The sequence below is a fragment of the Galeopterus variegatus genome, unplaced genomic scaffold (assembly GCF_000696425.1).
Source record: "Galeopterus variegatus unplaced genomic scaffold, G_variegatus-3.0.2 Scaffold18, whole genome shotgun sequence".
Classification (NCBI taxonomy): domain Eukaryota; kingdom Metazoa; phylum Chordata; class Mammalia; order Dermoptera; family Cynocephalidae; genus Galeopterus; species Galeopterus variegatus.
Genome location: NW_007726129.1, coordinates 284,663 through 303,241, shown reverse-complemented (window position 1 = coordinate 303,241; position 18,579 = coordinate 284,663). Strand labels below are relative to the sequence as shown.

Here is an 18,579-nt window from a genome sequence, read left to right as displayed (position 1 = left end):
GGTATTCACACAGTCTCAAATTATCATCCCATAGCTTACTTATTAATTTTTTTTTTTTTTTTTTTTTTTTTTTTTTTTTTTTTTTTTTTTCCGTGCCCAAAAAAGAAAAAAAAAAAAAAAAAAAAAAAAAAAAAAAAAAAAAAAAAAAAAAATTAATAAGTAATCTATGGGATGATAGTTTGAGACTGTGTGAATACCCTGTTTCCCAATAGTCTTTTGTTTTGTGGTTTAGTATCCATTGATGGTTTTTGCCTGAAAATGCTGACTTTCTATTTCTTTTATACTTTTCAATTTACTAGTTGGTATTCTGTAAAGAAGAGCTTTTCTTTCTCCCTGCTCATCCCTTCTTAAAAAATAATTAAGTGTCAGTATAGATTTTTTTATTCAATGTGTTACCAAACATTCCTTCATTCATTTTGATGCTCAGATTTTCCCAGACTTGGACAGTAGGTTTAATTCTGTTTTAATGTCTTAAAAGATTGACACTTTCACCATTCTCCTCACTATATTTTCATGCATCAGTGAATTTAATACTGGGATACAGACTATGATTTCAGCATTCTTAGTGAGTAAAAAAACCTTCCTAGATAGTAGTTCGTAAGGTTAAAAAATAAATAAAATTTATATTATGGTTAAATCAAGTTTAGTTCTATATAGACTTTGTATAGAAGTCATTTGTAGTATAAATTTTTCTGGGGTGTGTATAGGGTGGGATGGGTGATGTGGGTAGGGATAGAGAAAGTCTAATTCTTGTGTGCAGTAAACTTCACCAGACTGAACATTGGTAAAGTGAAATTTGTGATATCACTCAGAAATCATAAACTTGGTATTTGAATAAATAATTAAAATTTCTTATACTTTTGATGGAAATCTAGTCTAGAATCAGTATATTCTTCGAAAAATGAAGTATTATTCTACTGTCCTTCAGTGTTATAGTGTTACAGTTTTTATATGTGTAATTTCATGTATTAAGACTATACGTCATTACTAATCTATTTATTTTCTTGTCCATAACTAATTAGGCATTGCCTTTAGTCTGGAGCAGTGGTTCTCAAAGTGTGGTCCCAGGACCAGTAGCATTAGTGTCATCTGGGAGTTTATTAGAAATACAAATTCTTGGGCTCCACTCCAGACCTACCTATTGAATCAGAAACCTGGGGTGGGGCCCAGTGCTCTGTGTTCTAACAGGCCCTCTGGGTAATTCAAATGCATGTTCAAGTTTGGACACTGGCTTAGAGCCTGTACTTGGGAAGTCTAGATTCAGCCCATTTGTGGGTCAGTTATGTTTGTTCTGGATCTTGTTAATTCGTTCAAGGAATTTTTTGGGGGGGCGGGGGGAGGCAGCTGGTCAGTATGGGAATCTGAGCCCTTGACCTTGGTGTTATAACACTGTGCTCTAACCAGTTGAACAAACTTGCTAGCCCCATTCAAGGAATATTTATTGGACATCTATCTGCCCGGTATTCTTTGTGTGTTAGATTAGATTTGCAACACCAGCTATGTGTTTTGTTATATACAGTCTATTGATAACAAAAGGGACCAACCAAGTAAGAATATGACTGATCATATATGATCCCATCACTGCCACTGGAAAAACAATCTAAAGAATAAACTTTCTTATTTTGTTTTTTATATTATCATATTTTTAGGACTATGTGACAATTATGAATTACCATATTCTATCCATTCCAAGACACTTTTTTTCACATTAAAAAACTTTTATTTTGGAGATCTTTTTCACATTTTAACAATTCTGCTATCAAGATGCATCTCATGATCACTGTTGGCGAGGTGACAATCATGAAGTTGCCTGTGCCTACAAATGAGCATCAAAATTTGCAGAATGGATGTCAGTAACTTGGAATAAAATTGTGAAGACAGTAGTGGGATGAAGGACTCTTTTAAGAAATGTTGCATTGGGTTGGCCTGGTGGTGCACTCGGTAGAGTGCAGCGCTTGGGAGCACGGCGGCGCTCCCGCTGAGGGTTCGGATCCCATATAGAGACCGGTCCGCTCACTGGTTGAGCGCGGTGCGGGCGTGACACCAAGGGTTGTGATCCTGTTGCCGGTCGCGGTGCGGGCGCGACACTGAGGGTTGCGATCCCGTTACCGGTCATGAAAAAAGACCAAAAAAAAAAGAAGAAATGTTGCATTACTTGGGTTCTTGGTGGCACAGTAGATGATGCATCATGGAAAAACATGGATATCAGTAATGGTGTTAAAATGTTTCAGAAGAATTGGACTCAATGTGAAGTTTTAAGAATTCTTTATCCCATTTATTTAGCTTATATAAAGAATAATATATAATAAACCTATATGTCTAAATAAGTCTAAAGAGCTCTTTTAATACTTTTTTTTTTTTTCTTTAAAAGATGACGGGTAAGGGGATCTTAACCCTTGACTTGGTGTTGTCAGCACCACGCTCACCCAGTGAGCAGCTGGCCATCCCTATATGGGATCTGAACCTGTGGCCTTGGTGTTATCAGCACCACACTCTCCCGAGTGAGCCACAGGCCAGCCCCTCTTTTAATACTTTTTAAAAAACCTACTTTAAAACTATTTAAAGGGAAATTTTCAAATACATGCCTACACAGATTGTATAATGAACTCCTGTGTACCTATCACCTAGACACAACTGTCAATTCTATGCCGTTTTCATTTCATTTAATCCCCAATTTTCATTCAGTAAACTTAAAATTAAAATTCTAAGTGATAATGTTTCATAGGTCAATTGGCAGTGGTTTATTTCTTTCTTAGTAATACATAAAATAACAATTGGTGTTTATAATCAACGGCATCATAGATTTCATGAAATGTTGTGTATGAATGGCACCATATTGTGCAGTGGTAACCATGTCGATTTTCTCATCTTAGCTGTACTTACCAAATCATCTTTCTGGTAAAACTTTCTTCCGTAGGCTTAGTGTCTTCTATTCAGTGAGGTGCTGAGTGGATAATTTTGTTTTTTGTTCTTTAGAGATTCCAGAGAGTGACCTGGTGCCTGGGACCATTTTGGTAACAGAAGAAGAATTTAGTAGATGTATTGAGGATGTGTTTAAGGTTGGTAATTAAAGTCACTAATATTTTTAGCTAATGTTTGTACTTAGTCTTTTTTTTTTTTCCTTTTTGTCTTTTTTACTGACCGGTAACGGGATTGCAACCCTCAGTGTTGCGCCCATACCAGGGACCGGCAATGGGATCGCAACCCTCGGCGTTGCACCCACACCGCGCTCAGCCAGTGAGCGGGAACCGGTCTCCACATGGGATCCAAACCCTCGGTGGGAGCGCCGCCGCACTCCCAAGCGGCGCAGTCTCCAGTGCACCACCAGGCCGGCCCTGTACTTAGTCTTTTAAAGTAATTTTGCCTTTTAATTGGTTTTTCCAAAGTTGGAATAACTAATCTTAAACTCTAAACCATCAAAATTGTTTCACTTTGAAAACTGGAAACTACAAGCTGACATTTAGTGGGAAAAGTGATATAATTTGAAGCCCTGTTAATTTTATTATTTACTCTGAATGTTAAAACAGTTTAGATTCTCTAACTGGCACATACCTCTGATGAAAGCATGTCTTTTGAAGAAACTGACAGAGGCATTTTCAATGTTGTAGGCTTCCTAAAAGTGAATCTACTTTATAACTTTTGGTGGTAATCACCATCATAAAGAAGTAAGGCTGAATAAATGAATCCTGCAAATGACTGTCTAAATATATAATGAAAATGAAAACAAGAATATGAATTGGGGCCGGCCCGGTGGCGCACTGGAGACTGCGCCGCTTGGGAGTGCAGCGGCGCTCCCGCTGAGGGTTCGGATCCCATGTGGAGACCGGTTCCCGCTCACTGGCTGAGTGTGGTGCGGGCGCAGCGCCGAGGGTTGCGATCCCGTTGCCGGTCCCCGGTGCGGGCGCAACACCGAGGGTTGCGATCCCGTTACCGGTCAGTAAAAAAGACAAAAAGGAAAAAAAAAAAAGACTATTATATCACTTTTCCCACTAAATGTCATTATATCACTTTTCCCACTAAATGTCAGGGTTGCGATCCCGTTACCGGTCAGTAAAAAAGACAAAAAGGAAAAAAAAAAAGAATATGAATTGTATGTTCTTTATTATTATAATCTTATAAATATATATAAAAAATATATTTGTAGACAGAAATGAAATCCTATTGTGTTAGGCCAGATGGATTTGGGTTAAGTTTTTTTTATAGTTTATTTCAATATATTTATAATAATATTTTACTATTTAAAATATTTACACTAGTAAACAGCTTTCAAAATTATATTCCATATAAAAAGGTACAATTGCTTTGGAAAATAGTTTGGCAATTCCTCAAAAAGTTTAAAACATGGAGTTACATATGACCCAACAATTCCACTCCTATATACCCAGGGGAAATGAAAACATGTTCACATGAAAACCTATACATGAACGTTCGTAGCATTATTATTCATATTGTAGTATTGTTACGCATGATTTTAAATTTTGTTTAAATGGCATTGTAGTATAATTCTGATTCATTCATTTCACTGCTAGATGTTATTTCATTGTGCGATATATCAGCACTTACCTGTTTGTTTTTCTATTGATAGACATTTAAGTTGTTTCCAGGGAATTTTTGCCAATCTGTTGGGTGCATTATGGTTTTAATTAGCTTTTTTCTTATCACTGGTGAGGTTGAAAATCTTATTATGTTTTTTGTTTATTCATGTTTTTTCTTCTGTAAATTGTTTAAGTATTTTGCCCCTTTAAAATATTCGGTTATTTGCCTCTTTAAAAAAATTTTAGGGTAAGTCTCTTTTTATAAAATAGCTTTATTGAGGTACATTTTGCATACCATAAAATCATCTGTTTTAAATTCAAAGATTTTTAGTAAGTTTATAGATATTTGAAACAGCTACCACAATACAGCTTTAGAACATTTCCTTTATCCCAAACGATCCCTTGTGCCATTTAGTTATTCCTCATTTCTACTCCTAGTCCCAACCGCTAATATGCAGAGAGCTTCTATGCCTCCACAGATTTGTTTTTTGGGCATATTTTATATCAAGGAATCACGCAATAGGTGTTCTTTTGCATCTGGCTTCTGTCATTTAGCATAATATTTCTGATGTTCATCTAGGTTGTTGCAGGTATTAGTGTTTTGTTCCTTTTTATTGCTAAATAATATTTCATTGGTTGACTATAACGCATTTTGTTGGGTTTTTTTTGGCAGCTGTCTGGTATGGGGATTTGACCTCATGACCTTGGTGTTATATACCACATTCTGTTTATCCATTTATCAGTTGATGGAAATTTGGATATAGAATAAATCTTTTTTTTAACAGCTTTATTGAAATATAATTCATATAACATACAATTCACCCATTTAAAATGTACAAATCAATGCCTTTTTTATATATTCATAGGTTTGTACAACCATTCTCAGAAACAGTTTTTTAAATTAATTAATTAATTTATTTATGCATTTATTCATTTATTTATTGGTGTTTGGCCAGTAGGAACCCCTGACCTCGATGCTATCAGCACCATGTTTTACCAGCTGAACTAACCAGCCAGCCCCACAGTCAGTTTTAGAGCATTTCATTACCCAAAAAGAAACTTCCTCACATTACTTAGCTGTCATTCCTGAATCCTTCTACTACCACTCCCCTCCCCTAGCCCTAGGCAACCACTAATCTACTTTCAGTTTCTATAGAGTTGCCTATTCTGAACATTTCATATAAATGGAATCATACAATATGTGGTCTTTCATGATTGGTTCCTTTCAGTTAGCATGATGTTTTTAAGGTTTATTCATATTCATATTGTATATGTGTATGTATACATGTATATGTATATGTATACAATATTCATATTGTAGCATAAATCAGTATGACATTCCTTTTTATTCTCAAATAATATTCCATTGTATTAACATACTGCATTTTGTTTATCCATTCATCCCTTGACGGACCTTTGGGTTGTTTCCATGTTCTGGCTATTATGAATAATGCTGCTATGGATCTTCATGTACAAGTTATTATGTGTATGTATGTTTTCATTTTTCTTGGAATTCCTGGAATTGCTAGATCATATGGTGACCCCATGTTTAACTGTCTGAGGTACTGCCAAACAGTTTTCCATAGTGGCTACATCATTTTATATTCCCACCAGCAGTGTAAGAGGGTGTAGAATGAATCTGAAGTCATGTTCTTTCACATAAGAAAGCAGATCCTTTTTGTTTTAAGTTTTCTATATGATACTAATAAATTAGATATAAAATGCATGTTTAAAAATTCAAAACTTGAGGGCCGGCCCGCGGCTTACTTGGGAGAGTGTGGTGTTGATAACACCAAGGCCACAGGTTCGGATCCCTGTATAGGGATGGCTGGTTAGCTCACTTGGGAGAGTGTGGTGTCGACAACACCAAGTCAAGGGTTAAGATCCCCTTGCTGGTCATCTTTAAAAAAAAAAAAAAAATTCAAAACTTGTTCTCTGCAGCACTCACTTTATTGTAAAAGTGAAATGTTTACTACCCTTTATTTAATTTCACTATTTAAAAAAACAAGAGTATACCCTTTACAGGGCACACAAATATGGAATTAAATTGCTCATAGATAAAACATGTCATGATGACTTAGTGAAAATCATGCTGTTTTTATTTTTAATGCTTTACTTACAGACTCCTGAAAAGTTGGGTCTTATATCCTGTTCTAAATATTGTTAGGCAAGGATTTTTCAGATTTTGGAAAGACAAGAAATTATATAGAGCAGTCTAGAAAGCAAATATTTTTAATTAGAGAACAAGGCCCCATTAACTTTCAGAAAGACCATCTTTAGTCATATCCCATCTAAGGAATATCGTGATAGAAAACTTAAATGGTTGGGTGTGGAATGTCAGAAAGACTGAAAGTACCGTCAGGGCAGGGGGAGGACTAATTGTGACTAAACTTTGGTACAGACTCCTCATAGTTAGTATTCCTTGGAAATCAATAAACTGTCTTTACAGGAAAAAGAAAGCAAAACAGAGAATTTCTTTCTGGCAAGAGAATTAGCCTCTAAAAAACAGAGAGAACTGGTAACAGTGAATCCTGCCGTTTCTCCTATTCTTGACTTCTAAAATGGGGAAACCCCTTGTAGTATTGTGAACAATTTGGTAAATTTAAAACCTCCTGGAGAGGCAAGCAAACCAACCGTTAGTTTGCTGTAGACACTTGATTATGCACCAAGGATTGGGACTGTCGGGGAACAAGGAGGGGTGTAGAAGGGTAATTATTCTCTCTGCAAGGTTTCAGCAGCTCAGCTGTAGTTGCAAAACAGGAAATGTGTATGTTGGAGGAAAATGGTAAACACTGTATAAAATTTAGCAACAAAGGATATGTTGTCTTTATTAACTTTCTGCTAATACTAAATTATAGAGTCCAGCTCAAAGGCAGGAAATAAGGAAATCCTCTGGGATGGGTGAACAGCAACTCACAGGGTAACAAGGGGGTGTTTAATTTTAGAAAGGCATTTGGGAACACTTCCAGCTCTGGTTTTTTTGTTTGTTTGTTTGTTTGTTTTTTCTCTTTTTTTCTTCCTATTAACAGGTTTGTTGAGATAAAATTCACATAAAAATACAGTCTGCTGGGCCAGCCTGTGGCTCACTCGGTAGAGTGCGGTGCTGATAGCACCAAGGCTGCGGGTTCGGATCCCATATAGGGATGGCCGGTTTGCTCACTGGCTGAGCGTGGTGCTGACAGCACCAAGCCAAGGGTTGAGATCCCCTTACCGGTCATCCTTAAAAAAAAAAAAAAAAAAAAAAATACAGTCTGCCCATTTAAAGTGTACAATTTAGTGCTTTTTGGTATATTGATAGGGTTGTGCAACCATCAGAACAGTCTAATTTTAGAATATTTTTGTCCCCCCTAAGAGAAACCTTATTTCCATTAGCTGTCATTCCCCATTCTCTACACCTTGCCCCCCGCCCTAGGTAACCACTGATCTACTTTGTCTCTATAGACTTGCCTATTCTGGACATTTTATATAAATGAAATTATACAATATGTGATCTTAGCATGATGTTTTTAAGGTTCATCCATATTGTAGCATGAAGCAGTACTTCATTCCTTTTTATTGCCAGATAATATTCCATTGTGTTAACATACCACATTTTGTTTATCCATTCATCAGTCAATGTATATTTGGTTTCTACTATTTAGCCCTTATAAATAATGCTGCTATAAATATTGGTATACAAGTTTTTTGTGTTTTACATTTTTCTTGGGTATATGCCTAGGAGGAAAATTGCTGGGTCATATGGTAACTCTATATTTAATCTTTTGAGGACCTGCTAGACTCTTTTTCCAAGCAGGCACACCATGTTACATCCCTACCAGCAATCTCTGAGGGCTCTAATTTCTTCACATCCTGGCCAACACTTGCTATTATCTGTGTTTTTGATTATAGCTCTCTTAGTGGGAGTAAAGTAGTATTTCATTGTGGCTTTGATTTATATTTCCCTACTGGCTCATGATAATGAAATAATGATAATGATAATGAAGCAGCTTTTTATGTGCTTATTGGCCATTTGTATGTCTTTGGAGAAATGTCTATTAAGATCCTGTCTTCTCCTCTTATTAAGAGGTATCAAAAAAAAATCCTTTGTCCATTTTTTTTTTTTAATGCATTCCCAGACAGCAGGTTTCTTTGCTTATTTTCAAATTGGGTTATTTGTCTTTTTATTATTGGTGGATTGAGGGGTGGGACTTTGGCTCACCAGCCCCTCTCTTCAGAGAAATCCTCCTCACCAATCTTCTGTCAGTCTGATCCTTCTCTACCCTCTTTTTTTTTTTTCTTTTCTGGCCAGTATGGGGATCCAAACCCTTGACCTTGGTGTTGTAACACCCACATGAGCTAATCAGCCAGCCCTTTGATGATGAGGAGTTTTTGTAGTCCTTGTTGATATAAAAAGAATCTGAGACCAAATGCATATAGCAAGGGTTTATTGAGCCAGTATGACAATTGCAACCAGGAAGACACATAGATCAGGTTGCCCTGAGAATGAGTTCCAAAGAAGGCCAGCAGAGCTTAGCATTTTATAATTATAAGAAGGGGGAAGGATCAGAGGAGAGAGAGAGAAGGACAGCCCCACTTAATCACTTCATCAGGTTTTCTATTAGTTGTACATGACACATAGATTTGGGATTGTTACTAGGTTGCTTCCTACTTGCAGCGATGTAGGGTAAGGGTCACAAGAAGCATTCTAAATTATTTTATGTTTTTTTGGTGACATTACATCTGCTTCTGAGTAGAAAGGGTCTTATGATAATGTCTTCCAAGACAAATAGACATAACTAGGGCCGGCCCGGTGGCGCACTGCTATAGTGCGCCGCTTGGGAAGTGCGGTGGCGCTCCCGCCGAGGGTTTGGATCCCACATACAGACCGGCCGCTCACTGGCTGAGCGAGGGGCGGGAGCAACACCGAGGGTTGCGATCCCGTGGCCGGTCCTGGTCCGGTACGGGGGCAACACTGAGGGTTGCGATCCGTTGCCGGACCCGAAAAAAGACAAAAAGGAAAAAAAAACAAAAAACAAATAGACATAACTACTGACTTATCCCAGATCTCCCAAGGCACTATAATTCAGCTGACCTGGTCAGAGCAGATTTTTGGTTATCATGCTCAACCTGTTCTCATCTTAGTCTGGTGTCTTCCTTTGGAGTTTTAAGTCTATCTTTTCTTGGTGCCTCACTTGGCATTTCCAATTCAACCTCCTGTGTCATGTGTATTATTGCAGCCACCCATCCAGCTGCCACCCCAAAGCCTGTGCACTAACCGCATCTTTATACTCTCTCCAGATCAGATTGATTGTCTGATTTCTAAGACCTTAACAGAATTAGAAGTAACAAATTAGAAGTTAGACCAAATAGGCACAATGACAGCAGAATGTCAGTAGAGAGGAACAAGAAAGGACACAGAAAACTACCCCCAAAAAGGGCTGGCCAGTTAGCTCAGTCAGAGTGTGGTGTAGTAACACCAAGGTCAAAGGTTCGGATCCCTGACTGGCCAGCCGCAGAGAAGAAAAGAAAAACTACCCAAAAAGAGCATAATTATTTGAAAAGGAAAGTCTGTTGGGCTGGTATGTTCAGTATACTTTGTTTAAAAAGGCAAGGATTGCATATTAGAAATATTTTCTTCTGAAAACATTAAAATATAAATACATTTTGGTATTTAAAGGAATAAATCCTCAGCTCTCTGAATCAAAATTTTATGGTGGAAACAAGTATAAGGGAAGGACTTTTTATGCTTGTGTCCTTCATGTACATCAGCATGGTTATGATAGCTCAGGTGGCCCGGGTGGGAAGTTGTCAGTGTATAGGTGTACATATAGGTGCTATTTAAATTGAATTGAAGGGGCTGGCTGGTTAGCTCAGTTGGTTAGAGCATGGTGCTAACACCAAGGTTCAGGGTTTGATCCCTGTACTGGTCAGCTGCCAAAATAATTAATTAATTAATTAATTAAATTGAAAACTAGGCATAGCCCCTTGTACTTAATCTGCATAAATAATTCTTGTTTCTATGTATGCAGCTTACATCTGGTAAAATTTTCTAAGCCAAAAAGAGGATGCGCTGCTGAAATAACTTTCAGTCCATTGGCTCCCCTTTCTCTCTCCTGAGACCCTGAATGTCTGTGGCCCAATCCCTAGAGTGCTTCAATTCTTTTGTCCTCCTTGTATGAACGAGAGTAGTAGGGTTTTTCTTTGCCTGGAAAGGTGAAGATTGGCCTAGATTGCAGAGATTGGTTCTGGGTAGGACAGAGTAAGCTAATTGCAATTCTTTTTTTTTTTTTTTTAAAAACATGACCGGTAAGGGGATCTTCACCCTTGACTTGGTGTTGTCAGCACCACACTCTACCAAGTGAGCGAACCGGCCATCCCTATATAGGGATCTGAACCCATGGCCTTGGTGTTATCAGCCCCATGCTCTCCCAAGTGAGCCACGGGCCGGCCCTTGCAATCTTTTATTTGGACATTTTCTTGCCCTTAAGATGGCTGGACAAATTCTGATATGGGGTGAAATGTTTCATTTTACTATTCTTCATAATACTTGCCCGAGACTTCCTAAAAGTAGAAGAAATGCTAGGGTAGGAAAGACTAGAAGGTACTTAATCAGTTTATTTTATACATTCTCATTTCCATTTTATCTCTCTGTTTCCAGATTCGGGGAATCTTGTCTTTAATTATCCAAGTGTTTTCCCCCATCTAATATTAATGAATTTCTAATTACAGTTACCCTGTCGGATTGGGCATTTGTCTCCTCTTTCTGAATTTTTAAATAAATTTGCAGAGTAAAGTAGAATAATAGAATCTTAGAACTGGAAGGAACTTTAGAAATAATTTAGTATAACCCTGTTTGTTTGTTTGTTTTAACAGACTTTATTTTTAGGAACAGTTTTAGGTTCACAGCAAAATGGAGTGTAAAGTACAGAGACTTCCCATATACCTTCTGCCCCCAGACAGCCTCCCCAACTGTCAACATCCCCCACCAGAGTGTTTGTTGTAATTGCTTGTTATAATTATGAAACTACATTGACACATCACCTAAAGTCCGTAGTTTACATTAGGGTTCACTCTCGGTGTTATACATTTCATGGGTTTGACAAATTAACCCCTCATTTTATAGTACAGGAAACAAAATCCAAAAGATTACGTGACGTGACTTATCCCAAATTATACAGCTAGTGAGTGGCAGAGCTGGTCTAGGAACCAATCTTTCCTTCTCTCCGTCTCTCTCTCACTCTGTCTGTGTTTAGAAAAGATAATATTTACACATGTACAAATTTAAGAAACACAAAAGCTTTATAATGAAAAGTTAGTCTCCTTCCCACCACAGCCCCTCCCTAAAGGCAATCATTCTCTCCAGAAATTTCCATCTATACTTGAACTGTGGACTTTGAATTACAAACAGAGGACTAAAAGAAGTACAGTATCCTTCAAAGCTGTGGGAGTTGCAAATGTTAGATTTTCTGTGGTTCAGACTCTGGTATAGTGCGGTAGAAAGCAGCTGGACCTTTGACCCAGACAGACCTAGATGGAATCTGGCTCCAGGTTGACTATCCATGTGAACTTAAGTGACTTATTTAACACTTGAGTTGTGGGGATGAAATAAGGTAACTTTTGGTAGGTTCATAGCATACCGTAGCACATAAGTGCTCAAAAAACTGTCAGTTTCCTTTTGGTTCAGGGAAACTTTTTTAAAAAGACTATTTTATGCAATATCTTCGAAAAGCTTGCACAGTGCAAAATACTTGCTATATAAGGTAACTTGCCTTGTTCTTTTTCTTCTCACAAGTCTTAATTAAATTCAGCAAGTGCATTAGAAGTTCTGGAACTACTATCAAAAGAATCACTGTAATGTTTTAGAAGGCAGTATTTGACTAGTTTAATCTTTAGTAGGGGTAAAATCAAGTTCCAGTCTGTACCAAATTTCAGTGTTAGGATTCAGTCAACTTGATTCTGAATAGGCCCATCATGTTTATATTTCCACAAATATGTATACATCTCTATAAAAGATAAGGCCATAAATTAAGAAAATAATTCCATTTACAATAGAATCAAAAGAATAATAAAATATTTAGGAATAAATTTAACATTTGCATGAGGCTATATTCTTTATAAAATACTTTAACGTGAATTATCTTAACTGGTCCTTATGCCAAAAGTTTGATGTCTGTCTTATAAATGAGAAAACTGAGACCAAGAGAGGTTTAAATGTCTTGCCCAATTCACTCACTCATTTGGAGATTTCAGGCAGTCACATAGTTGATGGAGACAGAGTTTACATCCAAGTTTCGTAACTCCTGGCTTCCTGGCTCTTTCAAATACTGTACAGTGGTCTCTAAGGGACACGTTTAACAATGTAATGAAAGTGTAGGGAATGAGAAACAGAACATATGAGGACTTCTTTCTGTTTTGTTTTACTTTGTTTGCTTTGAAACAAAAACATGTTCTTTTTTTTTTTTTCCTTTTTGAGACCGGCCGCACCGCGCTCAGCCAGTGAGCTCTGTGAGCGAACCGGTCATCCCTATATAGGATCCGAACCCGTGGCGGGAGCGCTGCTGCACTCCCAGCACCGCACTCTCCCGAGTGCGCCATGGGCTCGGCCCAAAACATGTTTATTCTTAATACTTTTGACATTTTGATTCCTCCAAGTATTTTCTTTCTCTTTAAATTTTTGGCAATCCTTCCAGAGAAATTCCATCTTCCAGATATTGAAGGTAGATGCTAAATAAGCCAATATAAAATCCATCCTTCTTTTGTGCAATGTGCTCTTCCTTCCATGGCTGAAGTTCTTTGATTCTGTTCAGCTAATTAGCAATGATTGAATAGTTCTCTAACTATAGTTTTAAAGGAAAAGTGAAAGTACATAGGGCATTGTAATAAAGCTTTTGAGAAAATAACCAGCAATTTACTTTGTTTGTTTGTTCTTTGATTCAGTCAGTCACAAAAATATTTACCAAGTACCTACCGAATGCCAGACACTTTGTCAGGTTTACAAATACAGATATGAGGGGCTGGCTGGTTAACTCAGTTGGTTAGAGCACAACCTTGTAACACCAAGGTCAAGGGTTCGGATCCTCACACCAGCCAGATGCCAAAAAAAACCCCACAAATACAAATACAGAAATGATTACAAGCCAACCACTGCCTTCAAGGAGCTCCCAGTCAAGCAAAGAGTTATAGTAGTGTGTGATCCATAGTTAGGAATATCCAGAAATATGAATCCATCACTTGTTGTGTAGAAGTCCTCCAAGCTTAGATGAAGTGTTGTAAAGCTTAACCACACACGCCTCATCTCATGGCTGGACCTGTGAAAGAAAGCCGAGGTGCAGTCAGAATGGAATGTGGAAATCCCCAGAAAGGAGCAAGGAAATCCCCAGACTGCCATTTGGGTCATTGGTACTAGTCTGTATCCTTGTCTAATCTGTTCTGAGCCATTATGGTTTTCATAGATCCATAACAGCCTCTTATTTTGCCCCTCAGCACTTTCTACGTGTTTATAGTGAAAAAAGCACAGGGAGGTATGGAAGTCCAACTTTTATTCAGAGCATCTTTTCACTAACCCTCAGAGAGGCTTCTTCACGCTAAACAATTGAGAAGTTACCTTTACAGTCTGTCTCTCCTTTCTCTGCTTCATCTTTCCTGGTATTTTGTTTGGTGATCCCTAGTTGTATATATACCTTGAGCAACCAGAAAACCTTTTTACTAAATAGCATATCATCTTTAAAGTACAGATGTTCCTCAACTTATGAGGGAGTTGTATCCCATTAAATCCATCCTAAATTGAAAATACTGTTAAGTCGAAGTGCATTTAAAATGCCTAACCCACCGAACATCATAGCCTAGCCTAGCTTACCTTAAATGTGCTCAGAACACTTACATAAGCCTACAGTTGGACAGAATCACCTAACACAAACCTATTTTATAATATAATTGTTGAAAGTCTCATGTAATTTATTGAACACTATACTGAAATTGAAAAACAGAATGGTTTCACACCATTGTAAAGTTGAAACATCATAAGTCAAACCATGTCAAGTTGGGGATCATCTATACTAACTTAGAACTGACAGAAGAACAGAAAGCATGTGAGGAAGGGTTAGAAATTTGTTACATCTTGGTTAAGTTGAAGTTTCAATTGTTCCAAATTTTTGGAGGGGTGGTTCATTTTTTCAACTAGTATTACCTTTTAATGATTAAGGTTCTAAGAGGGTATGAAGAAAATGAGCAGACTGGGCTGGCCCATGGCTCACTTGGGAGAGTGCGGTGCTGATAATACCAAGGCCACAGGTTCGGATCCCATATAGGGATGGCCGGTTGGCTCACTGGGTGAGCTTGGTGCTGACAACACCAAGTCAAGGGTTAAGATCCCCTTACCGGTCATCTTTTAAAAAAAAAAAAAGAAAGAAAAAGAAAATGAGCAGACTTGCAGTTGACTCAGGGAATGATAGATTAGACACAAAAGAGGCCTTAAAACTTGATTAAGCTAACCATATTTTAAAGATAAGGAAACTGAGACTCAGAGAAGTCAATTGATTTTTCTTAAGTCACACAACTGATCAGTGGAAATACTTACAAATAACCCTATCTGACACATACCCAATAGTTACACTGTTAAAAAAGGAAACTTTTTTTTTTCCTTTTTGTCTTTTTTCGTGACTGGTAACGGGATTGCAACCCTCGGTGTCGCGCCCGTACCGGGACCAGCAACGGGATCGCAACCCTCGGTGTCGCGCCCGTACCGGGACCAGCAACGGGATCGCAACCCTCGGTGTCGCACCCGCACCATGCCCAACCAGTGAGCGGACCGGTCTCTATATGGGATCCGAACCCTTGGCGGGAGCGCCGCCGCGCTCCCAAGCACCGCACTCTACTGAGTGCGCCACTGGGCCGGCCCAAAAAAGGAAACTTTTAATGATATGCTTCTTAGGAACATTTTTACCACAGGTAGAAATAAATAATACATGAAGTATTGGATTGTGTTTCAGAACTTGAATTCCCATCCTTCTTTGCCTCCAGATGAGCAAGGAAGACCCCCAACTAGAAAGAGATTGCTCATAAACATAGTCCAAGGAAATTCCACAACATCCAGATGTTAGGGCAGAGAGGTGGGGCAGTTAGGCTGTCCCCTCAGTGCGGCAGGGACGACTTACCTATTGTGCCTTTATTCTTTCCTGAGTCGGTACTGTAACCAGCCTAGTGTGGAGGAGATTGGCAGGAACTAGCCCCTACAGTTTTCTCCATGTGTATTTGACTTCGTTGGAAGGACTGTTCTGTTCTGGGGCGTTTGGTCATTGTCAAGAGATTGCAGTGAAGCATTGGCTGAATCAGTCCAGCCTCCATGTCCCTGAATAGGTTAGTAAACTCCAGATATAAGTCAATGATCAGGGGAGTCTGCTTTAAAGGGGAAAGGACCAGATTCCGCTTTAGGGGTATAGAGGGTGATGTTGGGTGCAGGTGCAGACCATCTTTTAACCTGCATGTGAGTTCAGTGCTAGGCAACAGATTGGAAGGAGGGTCCCACCCTTGGAAATAGCTGGCCAGGGTATGGCTGTGGAGATCTACTGGAAGACTTGATAGAAGGGGGCTATATAAAAAAACTCCCGCTAGGAGGAAGGGGAGGTGTTTCAGAAGCTGCTGTCCATGGTGCCACACAGGAACTTCAGCTCTACCTTGCAGAGGTTGTAGGACTAGGGTTATTAACTGCCTTAGAAGCTAAGATCCACTGATTCTGAGGGTGGGGACAGCTGGGATAAAGTTAGTATGGGTTAGGGATTGAAGTAGTGAAAGTACCATTATTCACTAGGGGAGGTAGGCCTTGAGAGGCCAGTGGATACATTGTTTTGAGGGGTTTTTTTAACTAGTAAGTACACATAGCATAAAATTTTCCCTTTTAACCATTTGAAAGTATACAAAGTGGTATTAAATCCGTTCACAAGTTGCCCAACCATTAAATCCATTCACAATGTTGCCCACTATCTAGTTCCAGAGCTTTTTCACCACCCCAAATGGAAATCCTATAGCCCCGTTCTTCCCTCCCCCAGCCCTTGGTAACCGCTAAGCTGCTTTCTCTCCCTATGGACTGTGAATGGACTTGATGTCAGACCAGTCTGGGTTCATCCTGGCCCTGCCATTTGCTTACAGTGTGTATTTGTTCAATTGACTTTGCTTCTCTGAGCCTCAGTTTTCCACAGTTTTAGAATTGGAACAAAATGCTTATCCTGCAGGACTCTTGTGAAGACTGATTATATGTTAAATGTTTTTGATGTTGTTTTTAGTTTTTCGTTTCTTTGTTATGTTAAATGTTTAGCTCAATATCTGGTTCATTCTTTTGTAGACATGCAATGCATGGTAGTTATTGTTTGCTTCATAAAAGCAATATTATCGGAACCCCCTACTGGCCAGCTGCCAAAAAAAAAAAAAAAGAATAAAAGCATATCAGTGAGATTCTTTTACATTGTACACTACCTTGTCAAACTGCTTATTCACCAGAAATCCTGGTGACACACAACTTAATAATCTACTCTGGTGAAGTAGGGAACTTGGCTTTTGACTTCCAGGCTACTTGAGGAGTTGGGAAGATAACTATATATTCATAGACTAATTTTATGTTACAAGCCTAAAATGCTATTGGAATTTAGAGAAGGAAAAAAAAATCATTTTAGAGTGGTTTGATGCTTAATAAATATTTGAATTAGTAAATGAATGAACAATCGAATGGGCAAATATTTGGTAGGCTTATGGAAGTGGTAGAACTTGAGCTGGGCCAATTTAATAAGTACCATTGCTTATCTTTCATCTTCAAAACACAATTTGGTCATTAGGATGCATAGCAACCCTTAAGGCAGATAAAAGAAACTGGATTTTGATTATTGTTTTTAGATAACCAGCCCAAAACTTTGGAAAAATAGATGTATTTCAATCAAGGAAGTTTAAAGGGTGGTAGATTTGGGTTCAGTACACAGAGGACTTTTATTAGTGTTAGAAGGGGGGTGATAATCACATGTGTATCAGGAGAGGCATCATAGAAAAGAAAGGTATCTCTTTTCTGTGAGATATCATAGAAAAAATTCATTTATCAGATTGACTCAAATGGAGATCATATCTCTACATCTTTTCACTTTGAAAAAAAAATTTCCCGCTTCTATATTCCTGTGAACTTAATGGATATTAGTTGATGAATTGATAGGTATTATTCTTAATTTTTCTTTTTCCTTCTACATGCCCTTCTCCTCATCACTATCCCATAAACCCATTTTATTTTTCTTCATAGCACTTGTCACTACCTGATATTGTAGTTACTGTTCATTGCCTGTCTCCCCCACCAGAATGTAAGCTCCCTTGAAGTAGATACTTTGTTCACCACTGTTTCCAGTGTGCCTAGCACATAATTGGCACTCAATAGACATTTATATAAAAATTTGTAAAAATTAATATGTATGTATAAGTAGTTGTACAGTTTTTTATAAATACAAAAGTGCTTGTTTCTAGTAAGAAAATACAGAAAAGTATAAGAAAGAATAAAAAATTATAGGAGTTTATGAACAACCTATACCTCTGAGAATTGTGCTCCACTGAGTTCCTGTTAAATTTTGAGGTACATTGGCCCTATCAAGCCAGTAAATAATAGAGATTTAACTCCATCTGTTTTTTGTTTTTCTGTGTGTTTTTTTTTTTTGCACAAAAAAATGCTGGTAAGGAAGGATGGCTCCACAGGGATTACCTCTGAGAATACAGGATCCAGAGCCAAACAATAGGCCCTTACTTTATCTGGAGGAAACTCTTCTTTTACTTCCTGTAATTGGTGATATCATAATTAGGCCTGCATATTGCTTCTGAACGCTGCTGTACAAGGCACTTCATTTAGCTGGGCTTATGGCGATTAGATCATCTGCAGGAAGCTGGCTCCTTGGTTATCAGGCTCCACAGAGGAGCTGGGAGGCTTAAGGGATATAAAAAATTAGGGTTGGTTTAAAGGGAAAGTATTCCCTGGAAAAGCACAGAGATGTTTGTCAGCTTGTGAAAGTGCCCCCATGACCTTTAGTTTCCCATAAGCAGCATCGAT

General features: G+C 38.2%; 1 protein-coding gene across 1 annotated transcript in view; it reads left to right on the top strand.

Moving 5' to 3' along the window:
- Nucleotides 1-18,579, top strand: part of TANGO6 (transport and golgi organization 6 homolog (Drosophila)) — a 184,746-nt gene that overhangs the window by 18,608 nt on the left and 147,559 nt on the right. The window contains exon 6 of the mRNA XM_008567049.1: nt 2,977-3,059. Coding sequence (XP_008565271.1) covers nt 2,977-3,059 — 83 coding nt within the window. The remainder of the gene's footprint in view (nt 1-2,976; nt 3,060-18,579) is intronic.